Source organism: Hemitrygon akajei, chromosome 4 (genome assembly GCF_048418815.1).
Source record: "Hemitrygon akajei chromosome 4, sHemAka1.3, whole genome shotgun sequence".
Classification (NCBI taxonomy): Eukaryota; Metazoa; Chordata; class Chondrichthyes; order Myliobatiformes; family Dasyatidae; genus Hemitrygon; species Hemitrygon akajei.
The window spans coordinates 171,230,892-171,255,150 of NC_133127.1; the positions used below are offsets into that span (position 1 = coordinate 171,230,892).

Sequence of the window (24,259 nt, forward strand, 5' to 3'; positions counted from 1 at the left end):
ATTGAGCACATCTATGAGGAGTATTGTCATTGGAGAGCAGCATTCATCATCAGAGGCCCCCACCACTGAGGTCACGCTCTCTTCTCGCTACTGCCATCAGGAAAAAGATAAAGAAGCCTCAGAACTCACACCACCAGGTTCAGGGACAGTTATTGCTCCTTAACCATCAGGCTCTTGAACCAAAGGGATAACATCACTCAACTTCATTTGCCCCATCACTGAAATGTTCCCACAAACTATGAACTCACTTTCAAGGACTTTTCATCTTATGTTCTCGATATTTATTTCTTATTTATTTATTAATATTATTGTTGTTCCTTTCTTTTTGTGTTTGCACAATTTGTTGTCTTTTGCACACTGGATCTATGCCTAGTTGCCATGGTCTATCACTGATTTGATTATTTATTGAGTATGCCCACAAGAAAATTAATCTCAGAGTTGGATATTGTGACATATATGTAGTTTGATAATAAATTTTAACTTTGATGCAGGCTACTGAGTCCTTGTGGATTGTCTGCTTTAATCCTGTTAGTTTTTCCAATACCTTGTTCCTTATGATAGGGTTTGTAACAATTTTTTTTCATGCAGTTTGCAACAATCCCATCTGTTATCTTTCATATATTTGTAGTGTCCTACACTATGAAGTCTAAAGTATTAGTTTAAATTATAAATCATATAAGAAGAAGGTTTCTTCTTATTAATTCCCCAGTCTCACCTCCAGGGGTCCACACTTAGCTTAACTACCCTCTTCCTTTTAGTATATCCATAAAGGTACTTGCTGTTTGTTTTGATATTACTTGCCAATTTTCTCTTAAGAATCAATTTTCTCCCTCATTAGTTTTGTCATCTCTCATTGCTGGTTGCTGACAAATTCCCAGTTTAAGCAAAACCAATTTATTGTGTGTGGTTTTATAAATAAAACTTCTGAATAACATTTGGGAAGCTGGTGCCTCCTCAGTGATTTGCAAAATTGTGTTTTAATTTGAGAATTCTGGATTGTTGCGAAAAATTACCAAAAAATGTGATGAGGCCAGTCAACGTCTGGCCAGATAAATGAGGATTCAAGAGGACTTCTGTCAAATCTGCAGGATCAACTTCAGATAAACACTAATTATGCCCACTCTTGTGAGGTTCTTTCCACAATGTGGATAGGTGTATATTAGGGTGTATCAAATTACATAATATAGTTTGGCTATTATAAATATTATTATACTGAGTGTTAATTAATATGCATCTCCTGATTTGCCTACTTATTTAATCTATACGCTGAACACATCATGAGGAATGCTGGTCTAAAGGACTCAAATGTTGGAATCAAAATTGCCGGACAAAATATTAACAACCTCAGATATGCAGATGATACTTCTCTAATGGCTGTAAGTGAGGAGGATCTAAAGAAGCTTCTAATCAAAGTGAAAGAAGAAAGTGCAAAAGCTGGCTTTTTGCTTAAAATTAAGAAAACCAAGATTATGTCGACCAGCCCTACTAACTTCATGGTAATAAATGGAAAGGAAGTGGAAGCAGTGACAGATTTTGTCTTTCTCACTTCAAAGATTTCTATAGATGGTAACTGCAGCCACAAAATTAATTGGTGCTTACTTCTGGGGAGGGCAGTAAAGGCAAATTTAGATTAAAATACTGAAGAGCAGAGACACAAAATTGTCTATGAAGATCGGTATAGTCAAGTCTATGGTATTTCCAGTTGTGATGTATGGCTGTGAGAGTTGGACTATTAGTAGACTAAATACAAAAGAATTGATGGCTTTGAACTTGGATGCGGAAGGTAAGTGTTAAAAAAGTTCATTGGACAGCAAGAAGATCCAACAAGTTAATACTTGAAGAAATACAGCTAGGCTGCTCACTAGGAAGCTTGATTGTGAGACAAAAGCTCAAATATTTTGGCAGCATCATGAGAAGACAGGGTTCCTTGAAGAAGACTCTCATGTTAGGTAAAGCAGAAAGTAAAAGCAGAGGACAACGGAGGCTATGATGATGGATAATATTACTCAGACAATGCGTATGACCTAGGGGGATCTTAGAGAAGCAGTTCCCAACAAGAAGGCTTGGTGTACAGGAGTCCATGAGGTCATGAAGAGTTGGACTCGACTTAACAACTGAACAACAACAAATAAGCAATTGTGACATTCTTCATTAATATCCAACATTATTTCAAGTTCATAAAACATGCTGACAGACTTAATATCTGAAAAGTAGTGTTACTATTTGAGTTGAATATGATGCTCTCCCAAGGCGTTATTCTCTTAATGGAGAATGCCTGTACATGATTTTATTTAACATGGGGAGCCTGTTGCATAGGCAGCCACCACACAGTCCTTGAAAGATCGGAGTCAGTATTCTGCGACATGACATGCAAGACACTTCATTGTTGCGGCCTTCCTCTGCCTTCAGTGCCGTTGTGATGTGTCATCAGCTTCCGCCAGCTCCACAGCTGACATCTTTATTGGATCGTTCTTTGTCTGGAACCTTCCCCTTGAACATACTGCCATGTGACCCTACCAAGAGCTAAGCTCTAGATAGCATTGTTCTCGGGATCCCGGGAACTCACAAGGTTCTCCATCATGAAAAGGTCATTTTCCTTGGAGAAGATTATCTTTATATAAATGTGTGAACCTTGTGGGTGAGCTACTAATTAAAAAAAAATATAGCCACCACAGCAAATAGCAATGTAGCAATCTGTTCTAATGCATCTCCTGATTTGCATACAAGCCAGTACTCTGACCAGTGTTGTAATGATACTTGAATTCGTTGAATTTTATTGTTTCATGATGCAATATTTAGTATGCACTAAATTACATCCTCAGTGAACTATATAGGACCTTTACTTCCAAATATCTTGATTTGTTTTAATTGACAGTGTTAATTAAGATGCTATATATGTCAGATGATTAGATACAGTGAATCAATAGCTTACAACCAGAACAAATATTTGCAATTTATTAATATTGTAAGATGTAATTCTTAAAATAACATTAGCTTACAATTGTGCAACTAAAAATACTGACAGTCCAAAATTTGACAAGCACTGTACAGTCATGTATTATGTAATTTGATCACACAGCTTCCCAAAATTGTCAGTCAACATCAGAAGTAATGTTTGAGATTTCAAAAAGATAGAACAATACGCCAAAACTGGTCTTTTAAACTCTACACATCAAAGGAGTGCAAAATCTTAAAAATCAATATTCACAAGTGAAGGGAAGTACTGTTTGTTTATAAAGCTGATGCTTAATAATTAGAATAGTCAGCATCACAGAAATGTTAATGACACAAGTTAATGAAATTGACCTTCACTATTTAAAGGTTTGCAAGGAGAAGAGCTCTTTTAGTAACGTGGAAATGAGAAAGACCTTTCAAAGCCTATTTATCAAATAATCTCACTCACCCACCTTGCTATCCAGCTATCACATGAACAGTGCTCCTCAATGCTTCCACACCTTGATCCAACTGAATATTCAGAAGTCATATAATCAAAGAACATATATTTCACAGCCATACCGTTTGTGTTGCCGGTAAGCATAAGGGCAGCTCCATGAGGAACACAAAAACTGTGTGCTTTACTGGGATTATTGTGACTCCCAACTAAGGGGTATGACTGCCATTTTGTCTTGCTTCTCAGAAACCCAGCTGAAACAATAAATACACTGAAGACAAGGTTAAAGCAGATCTTTTGGTCCTGACATTTGCTCCAGAACTCATCACTGCTGTGACAGATGTAAGTTTTACAAAAAGAAAAACATACTCAACTTGAAGAAGCCAAAAAATATTTCCAACGTACCAATATTGATTTTATACTAAAGAAAAAATGCTCACTGGCCATGACTGAGAAAGCAACTACCTTTTTCAATGTTGTGTTTTGTAATTCCAAAACAAAAATTGAATTGATAGAAAAACAAGGAGCCAATAGATAAACGTATGTATTTCATTTTTACAGTAAGCAAGGCATGCACTTATCATGTGGTAGGTAGTGTCACAACATATGCAATTCAAGTATTTTTACATATAACTCATAATTATTTAAATGAACAAGGATCCTTAAACAATATATTTACAATATTGCTGAAATATTAAGCACATAACAACCCTGCTTAGCTATAAACTCCAACTCAATGTAGAATGCATCTTAACTATATGTACAATATACTATATAATACAACTTCTATACAGACATCCACAACATAATAAATTTTAAATTCTCCCATTCAGACCTAAAGATTTAAACGCACTGGAGGATTTCTTACACGTAGGATGACGTCTTTCCTGACAAGACCTTCAACTTGGAAGGTGGAACTTGTGCCTGTGAAAACAAGCTCAGGTCTGGGCCCTCCTTCATTGTGGTTGTACTGCAGTTTGCAGCTCTGGACACCTCTCTTCTTCCTTTTTCTTCGTCTAGTTTGCGCATCCTGATCTTGGAGAAATGCATTTAGTTCACTGGAGTATTCACTTATTAATCCTTCTATTGTTCCCTTTACAATCTGATCTCTCTCCTTGGTTTCCTCATCCACAACATCATCTGATGGATCCTCTGTTTTCACATCTCCACTGACCCCTTTCTTTTTGGCCTTCCATTCATCCAGCTGGGCTTTGGTCTTTGCATCTACTTTTACAAGCAGCTTTTTGTCTCACACTTGAAGTTCATGCAATAACTTTAATGCACGTGGAAAAGATTCTGGTTCTTTATACTCACAATAGTCTAATACTTGCAAATTTTCCTGAAGCTCCTTAAACTCTCTTCTAGCTTAAAACCAAGCCACATTTCGCAAGTAACTGCCTGATTAACATATCAGAATCTTTCTTACAGTACATATGTTGTCTACAAAAACTGTTGTAGTTATTCCTTTGTTTTCAGCACTTTCAAGATTCCTCTGAATAACACGATCCTTCCTTGGTCCAACATGCTTTCCAATCAGAGGCACAAGGGTTGGCACCAACACCTGTTTGCTCTCTGTTAGTTCATGATCTACAGCATGGAAACAGTTGTGGCATCATCCAATATCTTTCTTAATTCACCTTCAGTTGACTCTATTTCAGGGTGGATGGATTTCCAATCAAGTTGTAGTTCTCTCAGACAATCATGTCCCCACAATGCTGGCCCTCCTATTTTTACCATATACAAGCCCAATGTGGCTTGTTAGTTGTTGTATTTCACTGTTACAAATGTCATTCCCACAGGAATGATCTTTTCTGCAGTATAAGATCTTAGCTGGATATCTACATGCTTCAGTTTAGTATCTTTGAAATGCTGTTCACTCATTCTGTGGAATGACTGAAACTGCCGAGCCAGTGTCTAATTCAATTTTAATTAATTTGCTGTTCACTTCTGGTGTAAGCCATATTGTTTGTCTATTGTTAGCTTTCACATTATAAATCTCAAGGCTACCTAGTCCTGTGTCACTCTCATCATTATCAGATTTTTCATCAGCAAAATGCAGATTAGTGCTCTTTTTGAAACTGGAACTTATCTGTTTCTCTTCCCTGTGTAGTCCATTTATTTTTGGCTGCCGGACATACTCTTTGTAAAGTGTCCTCTTCTGTTGCATCTTCTGCAAACTTTGCCTTTAATTCTGCATTGGTCTGGTGTATGTGAACCCCTGTCACAATGTTAACATGATTTGTTCGGCCAGGTCGGTTTCTGTTTAGACATTGCAATTTTGTTCATGCTCATTTTCATTCCTGACTGCAACTCAGTTGTGCCTTTGTCTGCTGTTTCCATTGATAGAGCAATTTCAACTACTCTTTTAAATGTACGCTGTGTTTCAGTTAGGAGCCGATTTTGAATGCTTTCTTGTAAAATTTCCCCAAACTAAATGATTTTTCAGTGTATCATTAAGCTCGTCAGTGAACTGACAATGCTCGGACAGCTTCTTCATTTAACCACATACACTGGACTCTTCCTTTTGATTCCGCTTATGAAACCTAAAGTGTTCTGCAATCAATAATGGCTTCAGGTCTAAATGTTTCTACAGTACCTTCATGATATCAGCACAGCTCATTTTGGCTGGTTTGGTTGGAGCAGTTAAACATCTAAGCAAACTGTATGCCTTTAAATCCAATCCACTCAGCAAAACCGACATATGCTTCTCACTGGCTATCTAATTTACTTCAAAATACTGCTCAATCTGCTCTGTAAACAATATCCAGTTATTTGTTGTGTAATCAAACACATCAGTCTTTCCAATGTAGTCAGCTATTTCTTCTGTTTTTCAGGATTATTGAATTGAATTGACTATTTCTTATATCCTTCACATACATGAGGAGTGAAAATCTTTATGTTACTATCACCTAATGCTCACTGTTTATTAACCCATGAACTCATCAGTTTCTTGCCTTTTTTAAAAAAAAAATCTCCTGTGTCTGTCAATTTTTCTGATGGGCACATGCTGTGCTCTTTTTTTTACTCAACTGTTTCTAGCTGCACTTTTTAAAAAAAAACTCAAATGTTTCACTGCGCTTCAACAGGTAGGCAGTTGGTTCGGGTTCATTTTAAAAATACTTTGTCATCACTGGTATGTTTTCTAACTCCAAAACATAAAATGGCTAATTGAAAGGAAAACAAGGAACCAGGAGATAAATGTGTGTACTTCGTTTTTACTTTAAGTGAGGCGGGCACTTATCACATGTAGCGTATTTTTACATATATCCCATAATGAATTATTTAAATGAACAAGAATGCTTAATCAAACATAATAAATACACAACCCTTTAAAAACAAAAGTGCATAAAAAATGCTGGAACTACCTAGCAAGTCATGTCACATAGGTGGAGAGTGAAGGGGTTCAAAACAATGTCCTATCTTGGTTTAATACCAACCCACTTAATTGAATCATAGAAAGTGATTTCCTTCACGACCAGCACCTGCTGCTCGCAGTGTATGAGAGTATATGCTGTGCTTGAAAGACTGGTCCACTCCCACTGCATCTACCCATGACTTTCAACAGCAGGGGCAAATGCTTCATCACATGAATGAGAGGTCACTGGCCAAAGTGTTAAATCTGTTTCTCTCCCTGTCGTTGCCAAGTATTGCCAGCATTTTACGTTATAGTTTTAATGTTAATGTTCGTTCCAAGTCTGCGTCTGACTGCTGACATCCTGAGTCCTGAAGCCACAATCACCTCCAAAAGCAAATCTCCTGCAGTGATTAATTTTCCCACCATTTCTTACCATAGGGTGCAGGCCTACACTTTTGGAACAAAGTGCTTTTTAACCCGACAACACCTGACATGGTATGGATAAGAGACAATCGCCCGTGCAGTATTTTTGGCATTTACCGTAAGCTCAAATGGATATTCGGCGGTGCCCTTGCGCCCCACGTTCAGTCCGCGAGTTTGGGCGACGCCGGGCCGCGAGGAGCTCTGGAACGCCGCGCGGTAAATTAAATCGCTTTGCCCGGGGAGCGGCCGTTACCGGGCGGGTGGAGCTGCTGCTCTGCGGACGTCCCCACTCACAAAGCTGATGCCTACGGTCGCCAGGGATCGCTGACACACCCCGACTGTCAGAGGGGCACCATTACTTCTCTTGCGGGAGGGAAAGGTCTGTACCTGAGGCACATTAAGAAGGAGGCGAAGCACCTTCAACTGTGCCGTCCGTCAGCTGATGATGTCCCCAGAATGCTGTTGAGGAGACAGTTCAAACGGTAATGTACTTTTCTTTAGAACAGTGCCCAGAAATGAAAATAATCCTCAAGATGTAGCCGCAATTGTGTCTTGGACAGTGTAATAGTAGTTCCCAAATTTATTGCTTCATCTGTATGGCCCCTTTTTGTGCTTCATTTACAAGGATGCTTAAATTTCTATGTGCTCCAGTGTTCTGAAGTGTTTTCCCCATTTAAATAATTAGTGAATTTCCTAGTCACATTAACTTTTGTTAACTTTAACTTTTTGCTGTAATACCAAATCTAAATTAATTTTTAATGTGGCTTCTTGTCAAATGCCTTCTGAAAATTCACAGGTACTACATGTACTCATTCCCCTCTATCCACACTAGCTGATATTTCCTCAAAGAGCTCTAATAAACTGAAGAGAAATTATGTCCCTTTCATGAAGCCATGGTTGGTTAATTTATCCTGTTTTATTGGGATTGGTTTATTATTACTATGTGTACCAAGATACAGTGGAATGCTTGTCTTGCATACTGTTTTTGGAGATCAAAACATTACACAGCTAGAATATGGTAAAACAGTAACACTCAGAATTAAGTGTAAAGACTGCTGTAAAAGTGCAGCGCAGATAAACGATAAAGTGCAAGACCTTAAAACCATAAGACATAGGAGCAGAATTAGGCCAACTGGCCCATTGAGCCTGCTCCACCTGGTTGATCCTTTTTTTCTCTCCTCCTCAACCCCAGTTCCCGGCCTTCTCCCCGTAACCTTTGGTGCCATCCCCATTAAAGAACCTATCAATCTCTGTCTTAAATACACCCAACGACCTGGCCTCCACAGCTGTATGTGGTAACAAATTCCACAAATTCACCACCTTTTGGCTAAAGTAATTTCTCTGCATCTCTGTTTTGAAAGCTCCTCTATCCTGAGACTGTGCCCTCTTGTCCTAGACCCTCCCACTATGGGAAACATCCTTTCTACATCTACTCTGTCTAGGCCTTTCAACATATGAAAGATTTCAATGAGATCCCTCCTTATCCTTCTGAATTCTAGCGAGTACAGACCCAGAGCCATCAAACATTCCTTGTATGATAACCCTTTCATTCCTGGAATCATCCTTGTGAACCTCCTCTGGACCGTCTCCAATGCCAGCACATCCTTTCTAAGATGAGGGGCCCAAAACTGTTCACAGTACTCAAGGTGAGGCCTCACCAGTGCCTGATCAAGCATCACATCCCTGCACTTGTATCCTAGACCTCTTGAAATGAATGCTAACATGGCATTTGCCTTCCTCACCACCAACTCTACCTGTAAATTAATCCTTAGCATGTTCTGCACAAGGACTCCCAAGTCCCTTTGCATCTCAGATTATTGGATTTTTTCCCCGTTTAGAAAATGGTCTGCACATTTACTTCTACTACCAAAGTGCATGACCATACATTTTCCAACATTATATTTCATTTACCACTTTCTTGCCCATTCTCCTAATTTGTCTAAGTCCTTCTGCAGCCTGCCTGTTTCCTCAACACTACCTGCCCCTCCACCAATCTTCGTATCATTTACAAACTTGGCAACAGAGCCATCATTTACATCATCTAAATCATTTATATACAGCATAAAAAGAAGTGGTCCCAACACCGACTCCTGCAGAATACCACTAGTCACTGGCAGCCAGCCAGAAAAGGATCCTTTTATTCCCATTTGCTGCCTCCTACCAATCGGCCATGGTTCTAACCATGTTAGTAACTCTCCTGTAATTCCATGGGCTCCTAACTTGGTAAGCAGCCTCATGTGTGGCACCATGTCAAAGGCTTTCTGAAAGTCCAAATATACAACATCTACTGCATCCCCTTTATCTATCCAACTTGTAATCTCCTCAAAAAATTCCAACAGGTTTGTCAGGCAGGATTTTCCCTGAAGGAAACCATGCTGACTTTGGACTATCTTGTCCTGTGTCACCAAGTACTCCATCACCTCGTCCTTAACAATTGACTAACAAATTCCCAACCACTGAGATCAGGCTAACTGGTCTATAATTTCCTTTCTGCTGCCTTTCTCCTTTCTCAAAGAGTGGATTGTCATTTACAAATTTCCAGTCCTCTGATACCATGCCAGTGTCCAATGATTTTTGAAAGATCATTACTAATGTCTCTACAATCTGTACCGCTACTTCTTTCAGAACCCTGGGGTGCAGTTCATCAGGTCCAAGTGACTTATGTACCTTTAGGTCTTTCAGCTTTTTGAGCACCTTCTCTCTTGTAATAGTAGCTGCACCCACTTCTTTTCCTTCACACACTACAACATTAGGCATATTGCTAATGTCTTCCACAGTGAAGACTGATGCAAAATACTCATTTAGTTCATCAGCCATCCCCTTGTCCCCCGTTAATATTTCTCCTACCTCATTTTCTAGCGGTCCTATATGCACTCTCATTTCTTTTTTATTTTTAACATACTTGAAAAAACTTATACTATTCACTGATATCATTTGCTATCTCACTTTCATATTTCATCATTTACCTTCTAATGATTTTTTCAGTTGCTCTTTAGGTTTTTAAAAACTTCCTAATCCCCTATCTTCCCACTAATTTTTGCTTTGTTGAATGCCCTTTCTTTTGTTTTTACAATAGCTTTGACTTCCCTTGTCAGCCATAGTTGTACTATGTTACCATTTGAGTATTTCTTCATTTTCAGAATACATATGTCCTGCACCTTCCTCATTTTTCCCAGAAACGCATACCATTGCTGCTCTGCTGACATCCCTGCCAGCAGTTCCTTCCAATTTACTTTGGCCAACTCCTCTCTCATACCACTGTAATTTCCCTTACTCCACTGAAATACTGCTACATCAGACTTTAGTTTCTTCTTATCGCATTTCAAGTTGAATTCAATCATATTGTAATCACTGATTCCTAAGGGTTCTACTACCTTAAGTTCCCTAATTGCCTCCAGTTCATTACGTAACACTCAATCCAGTATAGCTAATTCCCTAGTAGGCTCAATGACAAACTGCTCTAAAAAGCCATCTCTTAGGAATTCAACAAACTCACTCTTTTGAGATCCATTACCAACCTGATTTTCCAAATCAAACTTCATGTTAATATCTCATAGACTGCCATAATATTGCCCTTTTCTATTTCCTGTTGTAATCTGTGGTCCACCTCCCAGCCACTGTTGTATATCTGCCATCAGGGTCTATTTACCCTTGCAGTTTCTTAACTCAACCCACGAGGATTCAACATCTTCTGATTTGATACCATTCTTTACCAATAGAGCCACACCACTCCCTCTACTTATCTTCCTATCCCTCCAATATAATGTGTAACCTTGGCCATTCAGTTCCATCCTTCAGCCAAGATTCAGTGATGGCTACAACATTATACCTGGCAATCTGCAAGATCCCAACAAAGTAGATTGTGAGGCCAAGAGTTCATCTTATCGTTGGAAAGAAGCTTTCATTAAGCCTGGTGATATATGCTTTCAGGCTTTTGTATCTTCTGCCCACTGGGAGAGAGGAGAAGAGAGAATGTTCGGGGAAGGTGGGGTCTTTTATTATGCTGGTTGTTTTTCTGAGGCAGCCAGCATAATGAAAGGCAGAATGCAAAGAATGGAGGCTAGTTCCTATGATGTGCTAAGCTGTGTTCACAATTCTCTGAGCTTCTTGTGGTCACATGCAGAGAAGCTGGAATAGTAAGCCATTATACATCCAAACAATGCTTTCTCTGGTACATCAATAGAAAATGGTAAGAGTCGAACTGAACTTGCCAAATTTCTCAATCCTTCTGAGGAAGTTGAAGTGTTGGTGCGATGTTTTGGCTGTGACATGAACGTGTCCAGCTCTTTTGTTGACATTGAGGGAAAGGATGTAAGGATGTTGTCATGACAGGATGTCACTCATGAATAAACCGTTCTTGGGCTTCCAGCCAGGTACAGTTATCGATTTTAACTGACATTTTGATGACAAACTCTGCCTCTTCAGCAGGGATGATGTCTAGTCTGGTGGTATATATACCCCTATCCTTGATCTCTCCTGATCAGTTAGTCCTCATCAAATCAGGTTTCTGCTGTCCCACCTTGTTTACAATTGAACTCCAGTTCTTACTTAGAGTGAGAACTTTGCCTTTGTTAAAATTCCTTTTTTCTAGTTTTATTGCAATGGCTTCCTTTACCTGGTGATGAAAAAGCCATTGACACGACACAGTAGTTTTGTGCCATTGAAGTCCATCCTATGGCCATTGAGAATGCAATGTTCTGCTACTGCCAATTTCTTTGGGTAATGATGTCACTGAATTCTTTATCTCCTTCCTGTTCTCCAACTTATTATATGAGAAGTGGCCCACTACTGTGGTATCTGCAAGCTTGTAGATGAAGTTAGAGCAGAACCTAGTCGAGTGTAAAGGAAGTAGATTAGGGGACAGAGGATGCAACCTTGTGGAGCACCAGTGTTTAAAATAATTGTGGAGGGGGCGTTGCTGCCTATCCTTATTGATTGTGATCTGATTTTCTTTTTCAAGAATTCAGCTGCAGAGGGAGGCATTAACTCCCAGGGGCCAGAATTTGGTGATGAGTTTGATTGGAATAATAGTATTGAAAGCAGAACAATAGTCTATTGTAGGTGTCTTTACTGTCCAGATCCTCCAGGGATGAGAGTAGGACCGAAGAGAAGGTATCCATCATAGACCTGTTTCAATGGTAGGCAAAATGCAATGGGTTAATGTTGAGAAAGCGGGAGTTCATACGTGCCATGACCTGCCTCTTGAAGTTACTTCATTATGGTAGATATTAGAGCCACTTGTTTCATTGGCTGTTTATGATTATGACAGAGAAGTGAAATAATTGCTCTCTAATGATACTAGCATTAGTTGTGGGGAAATTATTGGAAAATATTCTGAGGGACAGAATTAACCTGCATTTGTCAGGATTGATCAGACTTCAATGGTTGTCTATGATTACCATGCAGAGACTGTCTTTGTGTTGCATATGGTATGTTGGTAATTTGGGAAATAGGTGCCTAATGGACAGCTGTGCATGAGCTAAACTGGAATCAAGTAGCATGGCCTCAGATCAGGTGGCCTTGTAAAGTTTTAAGAGAAATGTCTGGAAATTTATTATCAGGTCCTCACATGTGAGGAACTAGCAGGTTGGGCAACTTCTATGGAGGGAAATTAATAGATGATGTTTCAGGTTAAGACCCTTCATTGTAGATGCCGAGTGCCTCCAGCATTTTGTGTGTGATGCTCAAGATTTCCAGCATCTTCAGAATCACTTGTGTCTCACACTTGATATAGCTAGATTTGTGCATGTAACCCCTTTCTCAAATTTGGTTCCGTTCATTTGGCATGAAACTTCATATGTAGACCATAATGGCCAGTCTCTACCATTTTGCTCACAGATGCATGTAAATATAGAATGTTGTCCTTGGTAAACAATGTTAGTTCAATCAATACTTCTAAAAGAGCTGGACAAGTGCCGTATCAAATGAGTCAAAATTTGTAGATATAGACATTTTTGCCATTAAGTAGTCCTGGCAGATCTATGGGAATATATTGCATTGCTTCCAGTTGTTTTATCAGATTAACTATAATTTAACAGATAAATTTATAGGTTTTTAAAAAGATTTAGCAATCTTAATTCTATTTTCTTTAAAAATATCTACATTCATAGTTGGTGGCCAATGCTTTTTTTTGAGCTTTCCTCCCTCTGATCTAGATTCTAGATTTCAACTTTTACTATCACCCTCATCATCACCACTCTTAACTAATACTGTTTTCAGGAATCAAACCCAAATCCCCTCATCAGTGGCATCTTCCAGTTACTAATGAGCATTGGAGTAAAGTCATAGAATGGTCTGAAACTGTCCACTGTGTTCCTGATATCAAAACTAAGGCATCTGACTATTTTTAAATGATTCTTTGAAATAACATAAAACTTTTTTTATATACATTCAGGTGCCTATTCTACTCAGATACTAACAGCTACTTCTTGTTGACTACACGGAGGCAATACATTGAAGGCTTGACTTGCATTGCTAATATTAAAGAAGTTGTCAAAAGTCAACAGAAGTGTATTTCAGGAACAGAAAAATATTGTGGAAAATGAACCTTCCTTGACTGGTGCGCCATTAAAAACACTGAAGAAATTTAATGGCTTCTTTCCAAGTGAAATAAAATGAGACAGCTTCAATTTCCATCAAAACCATGTCTATATCTGCAAGTTGGAGTACTTAAAAACATTTGTGTAATACAACCAATGATGTGATCATTGGCATTGGAGGATTTATACTTAATTGTGCACCACATCAGAGCAGGACCTCTCAAAGAAAAGAAGCACAGTTGAACAAAATATCACCATTCAAAAAACGGGGAACAAATAGCTTCAATACATCATTTATAAACTCAGAAATTCTGAAGTGTCATAGATACAATGGGGAATAGTACCTCTCTGTATGGTAGGATAACTGAACTTTTGACTTTCTGCTTAATTACATTTTAAGTATTTTCACATTGGACAATGGTAATGAAATCATTTTTAAAGGTAAAGTTTCAAGTGATATTTATGATGCATCTTTGTAAGTAAATCGGATGGATATACATAAAAGAGCCTATCTTAAAGTGGGACAGGTCTCAGTAGGGCTTAATACAAGTGTACAGCAGGACGGTATGTGAAATGCAGCATAATGTTTGAATCTGAGGTATCTCAACTCCCAAACCACACTTGGAAGTGGGAAAGGGCACTGAGCACTTACTGATATTTGAGGAGTAGGCAGCCTTCATCATAAAACACAGAAACAGGCTCTTTAGACCAGTGAGTTAGTGCTAACCATCAAGTACCCATTTCCTCTAATCGTTACCTGATCTGACACTAATCCCATTTAATCTTACCACATTCCTGTCTACTCCCCATATTCTACCATTAGCTTCTTGTGGGGATATTAGTAATGATCTTTCAAGAATCATGACATTCTGGAATGGTTCCAGAGGACTGGAAAATTACAAATTTCTCTACACTCTTTAAGAAGGAAGGAAGCAAAAGAGGAAATTTTAGGCCAGTTAGCCTGACTTCAGTGGTTGTTAGAGTCTATTATTAAGAATGAGGTTTGGGGTACTTAGAGGCACATGATAAAATAGGCCAAAGTAAGCAGGGTTTCCTTAAGGGAGAACCTTGCTTGACAAGTTCTTTGAGGAAATAATAGGCAGGATAGACAAAGGAGAGTCAGTGGATGTTGTCAATTTGGATTTTCAGAAGACCTTTGACAAGGTACTGAACAAGATAAGAGCCCATGGTATTACAGAAAAGATGCAAGCACGGAGAGAAGATTGGCCGATTGGATGCAGTGTGGGAATGAAAGGGGCCTTTTCTGGTTGGTTGCCAATGACTAGTGGTGTTCCACAGGGTTCAGTGTTGATTGCCAATGACTAGTGGTGTTCCACAGGATTCAGTGTTGAGACATTTTTGCACATTATATGTCAATAATTTGGATGACAAAACCAATGGTTTTGTGGCCAAGTTTTCAGATGTTACAAAGATGCTTGCAATTTTCCAGTCCTCTGGCACCATGCCCGAGTCCAATGATTTTTGAAAGATTCATTACTAATGCTTCCACTATCTCTACCACTACTGCTTTCAGAACCCAAGGGTGAAGTTCATCATGTCAAGGTGACTTATGTACCCTTAGGTCTTTCAGCCTTCTCATTTGTAATAGTAATTGCACTCAGTTCTCCACCCTTCAACATCTGGCACACTGCTAGTGTCTTCCACAATGAAGACTGATGCAAAAATACTCATTTAATTCATCTGCCATCTCCTTGACCCCCATTATTATTTCTCTGGCCTCATTTTCTAACGGTCCTATGTCCATGCTCATCTCTCTTTTATTTTTTTATATACTTGTAAAAGCCTTTTATTTTCACCATGATACTTTTTAGTAGCTTTCATATTTCACTTTTTCCCTCTTAATGATTCCTTTAGTTGCTCTCTGTAGGATTTTAAAAGCTTCCCATACCTCTGTCTTCCCACTAATTTTTGCTTTGTTGTATGCCCTCCCTTTTGCTTTTACATTGGCTTTGACTTCCCTTAACAGCCATGGTTGTACTATTTTGCCATTTGAATATTTATTTGTTTTTGGAATACTTCTATCCTACACCTTCCTTATTTTCCCTAGAAACTCACATCATTGCAGCTCTTCTGTCATCCCTGCAAGCATCTCCTTCCAATTTACTTTGGCCAACTCCTGTCTCATACCACTGTAACAAATACACTCAAAAACTTCTATAGTTGTACCGTGGAGAGCATTCTGACAGGCTGCATCACTGTCTAGTATGGAGGGGCTACTGCACAGAACCAAAAGAAGCTGCAGAAGGTTGTAAATCTAGTCAGCTTTTTCTTGGGCACTAGCCTACAAAGTAGACAATAGACAATAGGTGCAGGAGTAGGCCATTTGGCCCTTTGAGCCAGCACCGCCATTCACTGTGATCATGACTGATCATTCACATTCAATACCCCGTTCTTGCCTTCTCCCCATATCCCTTGACTCAGCTATCTTTAAGAGCTCTATCTAACTCTTTTTTGAAAGCATACAAAGAATTGGCCTCCACTGCCTTCTGAGGCAGAGCATTCCACAGATCCACAACTCTCTGGGTGAAAAAGTTCTTCGTCACCTCCATTCTAAATGGCCTACCCCTTATTCTTAAACTGTGGCCTCTGGTTCTGGACTCCCCCAACATCAGGAACATGTTTTCTGCCTCTAGCGTGTCCAATCCCTTAATAATCTTATATGTTTCAATCAGATCCCCTCTCATCCTTCCAAATTCCAGTGTATACAAGCCCAGTCGCTCCAATCTTTCAACATATGACAGTCTCGCCATCCCAGAAATTAATCTCATGAACCTATGCTGCACTCGCTCAATAGCAAGAATGTCCTTCCTCAAATTTGGAGACCAAAACTGCACACAATACTCCAGGTGTGGTCTCATCAGGTCCCTGTACAACTGCAGAAGGACCTCTTTGCTCCTATACTCAACTTCCCTTGTTATGAAGACCAACATGCCATTAGCTTTCTTCACTACCTGCTGTACCTGCATACTTACTTTCAGTGACTGATGAACAAGGACACCTAGATCTCATTGTACTTCCCTTTTTCCTAACTTGACACCATTCAGATAGTAATCTGCCTTCCTGTTCTTGCCACTGAAGTGGATAAGTACCCAGGACCTCTTTCAGGAGCGGTGTCTCAGAAAGGCAGTGTCCATTATTAAGGACCTTCAGCACCCAGGGCATACCCTTTTTCTCAGGTAGGAGATACAGAAACCTGAAGGCACACACTCAGCAATTCAGGAACATCGTCTTCCCCTATGCCATCCGATTCCTAAATGGACATTGAAGCTTAGGACACTACCTCACTTTTTTAATATACAATATTTCTGCTTTTGCACATTTTTAATAATCTATTCAATATGCTTAATTGATTTACTTGTTTATTTATTATTATATTTTATTTTGTTTATTATTTTTTTTCTCTCTCTGCTTGATCATGTATTGCATTGAACTGCTGCTGCTAAGTTAACAAATTTCACGTCACATGCCGGTGATAATAAATCTGATTCTGATTCCATTGTAATACTGCTACGCCAGTCTTTACTTTCTTCCTATCAAATTTCAAGTTGAACTCAAGCATACTGTGATCCTGCCTTCTAGGGGTTTTTTTACCTTGCACTCCCTAATCACCTCCGGTTCATTACGTAACATCTAATCCAGTGTAGTTGATCCCCTATTTGGCTCGATGACAAACTGCTCTAAAAAGCTATCTCGTAGGCATTCAACAAACTCACTCTCTTGAGAACCATTGCCAAACTGATTTCCCCAATCGACCTGCATATTAAAATCTCCCATGACTATTATAACATTGCCCCTTTGACTTGCCTTTTCTATTTCCTGTGGTCCACATCCCAGATACTATTGGGAGTCCTGTATGTAACTGCCATCAGGGTCTTTTTATCCTTGCAATTTCTTAACTCAACCCACAAGGATTCAACATCTTCTGATTCTATGTCACATCTTTCTACTGATTTGATGCCATTTTTTACCAGCAGAGCCAAACCACCCCCTCTGTCCACCTTCCTATTCCTTCGATACAACATGCAATCTTGGACATTCAGCTCCCAACTACAACGTTCCTTCAGCCACAGTTCAGTGATGACCACAATATCATATCTGACAATCTGTAATTGTGCAACAAGATCATCCACCTTATTTCCTATACTCCGTGCATTGAGATATAACACCTTAAGTCCTGTAACACACACAAAATGCTGGCGGTATGCAGCAGGCCAGGCAGCATCTATAGGAAGAAGTTTAGTGGATGTTTCGGGCCGGGACCCTTCGTCAGGACTAACTGAAAGAAAAAATAGTAAGAGATTTGAAAGTGGGAGGGAGAGGAGGGAGATCCAAAATGATAGGAGAAGACAGGAGGGGGAGGAATGAAGCCAAGAGCTGGAAAGTTGATTGGCAAAAGGGATACACAGCTGGAGAAGGTAAAGGATCATGGGATGGGAGGCCTAGGGAGAAAGAAAGGGGGAGGGGAGCACCAGAGGGAGATGGAGAGCAGGCAAGGAGTGATTGTGAGAGGGGCAGAGAGAGGAGAAAAAGTGGGGGGGGGGGGGGGAAGAGAGGAATAATAAATAAATAAATAAATAAATAAGTGATGTGGTAAGAAGGGGAGGGGGGGCATTAACAGAAGTTAGAGAAATAATGTTCATGCCATCAGGTTGGAGGCTACCCAGATGGAATATAAGGTGTTGTTCCTCCAATCTGAGTGTGGCTTCATCTTTGACTTTAAGTCCTGTATTTGCTACCCTCTTTGATTCTGTCCTATCATCTGTCTGCCCTTCCTGACAGTCTGACTGCACATTATCTTTGCTTTTTTACCTTCCATCCTTTCCTGAGTCCATTCAATCCTGATCCCAACCCATACCAAATTAGTTTAAACCCTCTCCAAAAGCTCTAACAAACCTGCCCACGTGAACATTGGTTTCCCCTCGGGTTCAGGTGCTATCTGTCACTTTTGAACAGGTCACACCTCCCCCTGCAGCAGCTTCTCAGCCACGCATTAATCTGCCAAATCATCCTGTTTCTACCGTTCTGTGGCGCATGGCACAAGCAGCAATCCAGAAATTACTACCCTGGAGGTCCTGCTTCTCAGCGTTCTACCTGGCTCTCTAAATTCTCTTTTCAGGACCTCTTTGCTTTTCTTTCCTATGTCATTGATACCAATATGTACCAAAATATATGGCTGTTCTCTCTCTCCAAAATGCTGTGGACATGATCCGAGACGTCCCTAACCCTGGCACCTGGGAGACAACATACCATTTGGGTGTCCCATTCACGTCCACAGAACCTTCTGTCTGTTCCCTTGATTATTGAGCCCCCTACCACTTACCTCTCCCCTCTTCTCCCTCTTTCCCTTCTGCACCATTGACCCATGCTCAGTGCCATTAACCTGATCTCTGTAACTTTCCCCTTGGGGGGTGGGGGTCATCCCTCACAACAGTATCCAAGGCAATCTACCTTATTGTCTTATTGTCTCGAGCACTAGAGGAAATCTGCACAGTCACAGAGAACATGTGAGAACTCCACACAAATTTGGATTGAATCTGGGTCAGTGGAACTGAGGCCACAGCTTTTGTATCTTCCACTATATTTCCCTGACCATTTATTTTCATGCCAATGCCAAAATGTTGTTTTAAAAGGGACTTTTGAGGAGGGAAAGGAGAAACATTCAGGAGACTTTTGGCATGATTTTCCAGACAACTAGAGGTCCATTTCATCCTCCCAAATGAGCTAATCTATCTTATTGAAAATTTATTTTGATGTGTAAGATCCTCATTTGCATTCAGGGATACAGCTTTCATGAAACTGTTGAATGCCCATCCCATTGCCAAAACCAGTGGTATATGTTAGGAGCTGTATGGAATATTCGAACCTGAGCTGTATTTGAAACTTGCCCTTTCAACTACACATTTAGTCTGCTTCTGCCAGAAAGCAGGGATGAACTCCTTTATTGTTGTGTTTGCTTCACTTGTTCCTGCAAATTCATGTAAATTATTTCATTCCATAAATCAGCTTTTGGAGAAAGTAATGTTATTCTGATCGTGTACTTTTATGCGTCCCAAACCATGGATACTGGTGACATGATTATTGTCATTATTTTAACAGAGTCTCCAAGTCATTCCACACCAACAAACAATGAACGGTCTGCTGATAGGAAGAATCAAATTTTGCCATCCAATGATCATGAGTTTCTACCATCCAAGACCAGATCCAATAAGCAAAATAATGAAGACCATGTGGCAACAGAAAAATGTTTCCTACAGATCACTGGTATGACTTGTGCTTCCTGTATTGCCAATATTGAAAGAAATCTTCAAAAAGAAGAAGGTAAGAAATGATTTTAACTGGTCAATAATTTAGTGATATATGTCAGTTGTAGTTGAAAAGAATAACAGTCTAGATTTCAATAAAGTACAACTGATGTCACTTTCACTTCTGGATCAGAAGGTCACAGGTCCATATGTATCCTGCTTGGAACTCGGTATACATTCCCAGAAACAAAGGTGCTAATTGAATCAGTGCTAACTTATTATTGCATTATATGTAGAGAGCTGACAGCTTGATGATGCTGGAAGTCTGGCAATAACAACCCTTACTTTTCCTGTCTTGGGATTCTCCATGCTATATCCCAATGACTTATGATTTGGTAGGTTAGTCAGTCAATGCAAGTTGTCCCTTGTGTAGGTGAATGGTAGAATCTGGGGGCAATTTATGATAATGTAAAGAGAATGAAAAAAGTGGGAATAGTTTAATATTTGTGTAAATGAGTGGTTGATGGTCAGCAGAGTTTTTCATTGATATGATTGAAACCTTCTTTCACAAGACAACCCACCTATTGTAGGTACAAGTCTAATAAACCTTCTTTGAACTTCCAAAGCACTAATGCACTTAAATTAATGAGACCAATACAGTACAAATATTCCAGGTGTTTCAACAGTGTCCTATGTAACTGAGGCCTTATACTTTTATATTCAATTTCCTTAACAATAACTGGTAGTATTCTGTAAGGTTTTCTAACTGCTTTGTGTACCTGTGCCCTAGCCTTTTGCAATTCATACAATGGGACACCAAGGTAGCTCTGCACATATCTCTACAGTCTCTTACAAATAACATGCAATTTTTTATTGCAAAAATATACATTTTCTCACACTTGCCAGATATTTGGCCACCCACTTACCCAATCTATTTTCTTTTGTAGCCTCCTTATGACGGTTTCCCAATTTGTTTTACTACCTGCCTGAGTGTCATCAGCAAAGTTAGTTAACATATTTTCATTGAAGTAGCTTCATAGAAACCATTTACGTCAAGTATAGAAAGCTGAGACCCAGCACTGATCCCAGTGGCATACCAGTTGTTACAATTTTCCAACCAAAAGAAGGTTCATTTATGCTATTCCGTTTCCTGTCACCCAGTGAATCTTATGTCCATGCCACTATGTTACATTACATGCCATGAGTTTTTCTTTAACTTTAATGGGGCATCTTAACAGATGCTTTATGGAAATCCAGGTTTGGTACGTCTACCTGTTCCCCATTATCCACAACAAATGTTCCCTAAAGAGCAACAATAGTTTGGTGAAATGCGATGACTTGCCTCATTACTTTGAACTTTTCTAACTGCAAATGTGTTGGGGTTAACAGGACTCAGCCAGTGGGCAAACGCTCCCCACAACAGAGGACATTTTTAAGAGGTGGTGCCTCAAGAAGGCTGCATCCTTCATTAAGAATCTTTACTATCGGAGGCATATCCTGTTCTTGTTTCCACTGTCAAGGTAGAGGTACAGGATCCTGAAGACCAAAACTCACATCATAAGACAATGATATAGAATTTTAATTCTGCCATGTAATAGCTTCTGTTTTTATAACTAAGAAAAGGCTATTGTGAAGATATTAAGCTAATTGACTTCAAGTTTTCAGCAGTTCACAACATTTGAGAATAAAGAAACAATCTTCTACTTTCCAATTTAATGGAGGCAATTTAGAAAATTAAAATCACATTAACTACTTGTAGAGAATCTCACTTCTCTGCTAATAATTTGATTTCATCTTTTTACCAACAGAACCAGCCCCTGCCCCAGCCCTTTCTGCCTAAGTGTCTGACTTTTCAATAGGTTATAGATTCTTGGATTCCATCAAACCATTACACCAACTCAATTCATTGAGCAATATAGTGCAAGAAGAGCCAGGTGTTCTTACAAATAATCCTGAAACAATAACTCAAGATTACATGCAACCTCAGAATCTGTTCAGTAATTTTTACAATGTGTCTATTGGAAGACAATTAAACAGCTAACAGGAGGAGAAGTATTCATGAGCCTTCCCATCTTCAATCATAGCAGAACTCAAAATGTTACTACAACATATTAAGTCAGAATGTTTGCAGCCACTGTCAACCTGAATTGCCTGTAGGGTAATCAGTCACGGCCTTCTGATGACCCTTCAAGTCATATAGTATCAAGAAATGGTTGTGTATTTTGGTTTCAGTAAAAGCAGTGAACACTTGCATCCTGTTTGTTAAACTAAAGTTTGTAAATTAACTTACAAACTAGAAAAATAATTGTGTCCTTTCACAAGAAATAGGACATATTTAATCTGGCCAATTGTCATTGTTTTAGTTTATTGTAATCTTTAAAGTGAAGCTACATGTACAGTAAATGAATTACTGATAATCTGTTAATTAATGTTCAATTTGTGTTCAACAAGTTAATAAGACTGCATTATTGCCTTGGTTCAATCATGGGCAAGGAGCTGAATTTCCACGGTTAAAGTGAGAGCACCAGATTTGGACTAGAGAGCACAATTTTACTGAGTCATGGTAAAAACTCAATGCAAATTAAGCAGAAATCGATCTACTGGTTGAAGGAAGGTGTATTGGATGGCACTCGAGGAATTTCTGCAGGGATTCCTCAGAATATTGTCCTAAATCTACCTTAAATTTTCCCTATATCACACTGTCAATGTGAGGGACAGCTACTTGTCTTATTTTGCACATTTTGTGACCCTTTTCACTTCTCATACGTGTTTATGATTTATCCTTAATGTGAAATAACATTTTAAACATAGTGGGTGTCTTTTAGGTATACATTCCATTCTGGTAGCACTAATGGCAGGAAAAGCAGAAGTAAAATATAACCCAGATATCATCCAACCTACTGCCATTGCAGAATTAATCAAAGATTTAGGTTTTGGTGCGACTGTAATAGAAGATATGTCTTCAGCTGGAAACTTGGAACTCAGTGTAAGTATGTTTTATATTCTATGAAGTAACTAATGATATTGGATTCAATAACATGGTTAAAAAATACTATATCAACTTCCTATGGAATGTGTTTCCAGGGAGTCTGGTAGTACCATGGTTAATTGACTGAACTAAAATCCTGAGGCTTGGGCTATTGTCTAGAGACATGTGTTCTAATTCTGCAACATCAACAAAGATAAATAAAGAAATCCAGGGCAGAAAGTATGATACTTTTGTGAAAGTGAACAGGCCACTGTAAAAACCTTTCAGGTTATTAACATCCTTTAGGGAATCCTTACCTGATCTGTCCTCTGAATTGGCCTAGGGTGCCAGGCTGATCAGGTGACATACTGGCCTTGCCACATCCACTTAGTATATATGACAAGTATATACTTTTTAAAAGTCAGAAATAGAATTTCACTTTGCCTCTTTGATATTAAACTAGTGGTGTGGTAAGTTTAAAGGTCCAAGATTATGTGTGTCTTGTGACAGAAGCCAATCAGATTTTTTTTACTGAAACTTCAAGTTTGCTGATGAAATCAACTTAAGACCATAAGATATATTGGAGCAGTGTTAGGCCATTTGATCCATCGAGTCTGCTTTTCATCATGCATTTCATCATGGCTAATCCAATTTTCCTCTCAGCCCCAATCTTCTGCCTTCTTCCCATATCCCTTCATGCCCTGACCATTCAAGAATTTATTGTCCTGTCTTAAATATTCATAAAGACTTGGCCTCCACAGCTGTTTGCGGGAAAGAATTCTACAGATTCATCACTCTCTGGCTAATGAAATTCTTCCTCATCTCCATTCTAAAGGGATGCCCCTCTATTCTGAATTGGTGTCCTCTGGTCTTAGACTCTCGCACCATAGGAACCATCCTCTCCACATCCACTCTATCAAGGACTTTTACCATTTGATAGGTTTCAATGAGGTCACCCCTCATTCTTCTGGATTCTAGTGAGTACAGATCCAGAGCCATCAAATACTCTTCCTATGACAAGCCATTCAATCCTGGAATCATTTATGTGAACCTCCTTTGAACCTTCTCCAGTTTCAGCATATCCTTTCTAAGATAAAGGGCCAAAAACTGTTCCCAATATTCCAAAGAGAGGCCTCGCCAATGCTTTATCAAGTCTCAACATTACAGACTTGCTTTTATATTCTAGTCCTCTTGAAATGAATTCTAACATCATATTTGACTTCCTCACCCCAGACTCAGCCTGCAAACTAACCTTTAGGGAATCCAGCATAAGGACTCCCAAGTCCCTTTTTGTATTTCCTGTCCATTTAGAAAATAATC

At 39.2% G+C, this 24,259-nt stretch overlaps 1 protein-coding gene across 1 annotated transcript in view; it reads left to right on the forward strand.

The window, feature by feature from the left end:
- The first annotated feature begins 1,277 nt into the window (after nt 1-1,277).
- Nucleotides 1,278-24,259, forward strand: part of LOC140726037 (copper-transporting ATPase 2-like) — a 91,295-nt gene continuing 68,313 nt past the window's right edge. Inside the window, exons 1-3 of the mRNA XM_073041932.1 lie at nt 1,278-1,566; nt 19,826-20,047; nt 22,830-22,957. Of these exons, the coding sequence (XP_072898033.1) occupies nt 1,278-1,566; nt 19,826-20,047; nt 22,830-22,957 (639 nt within the window). The remainder of the gene's footprint in view (nt 1,567-19,825; nt 20,048-22,829; nt 22,958-24,259) is intronic.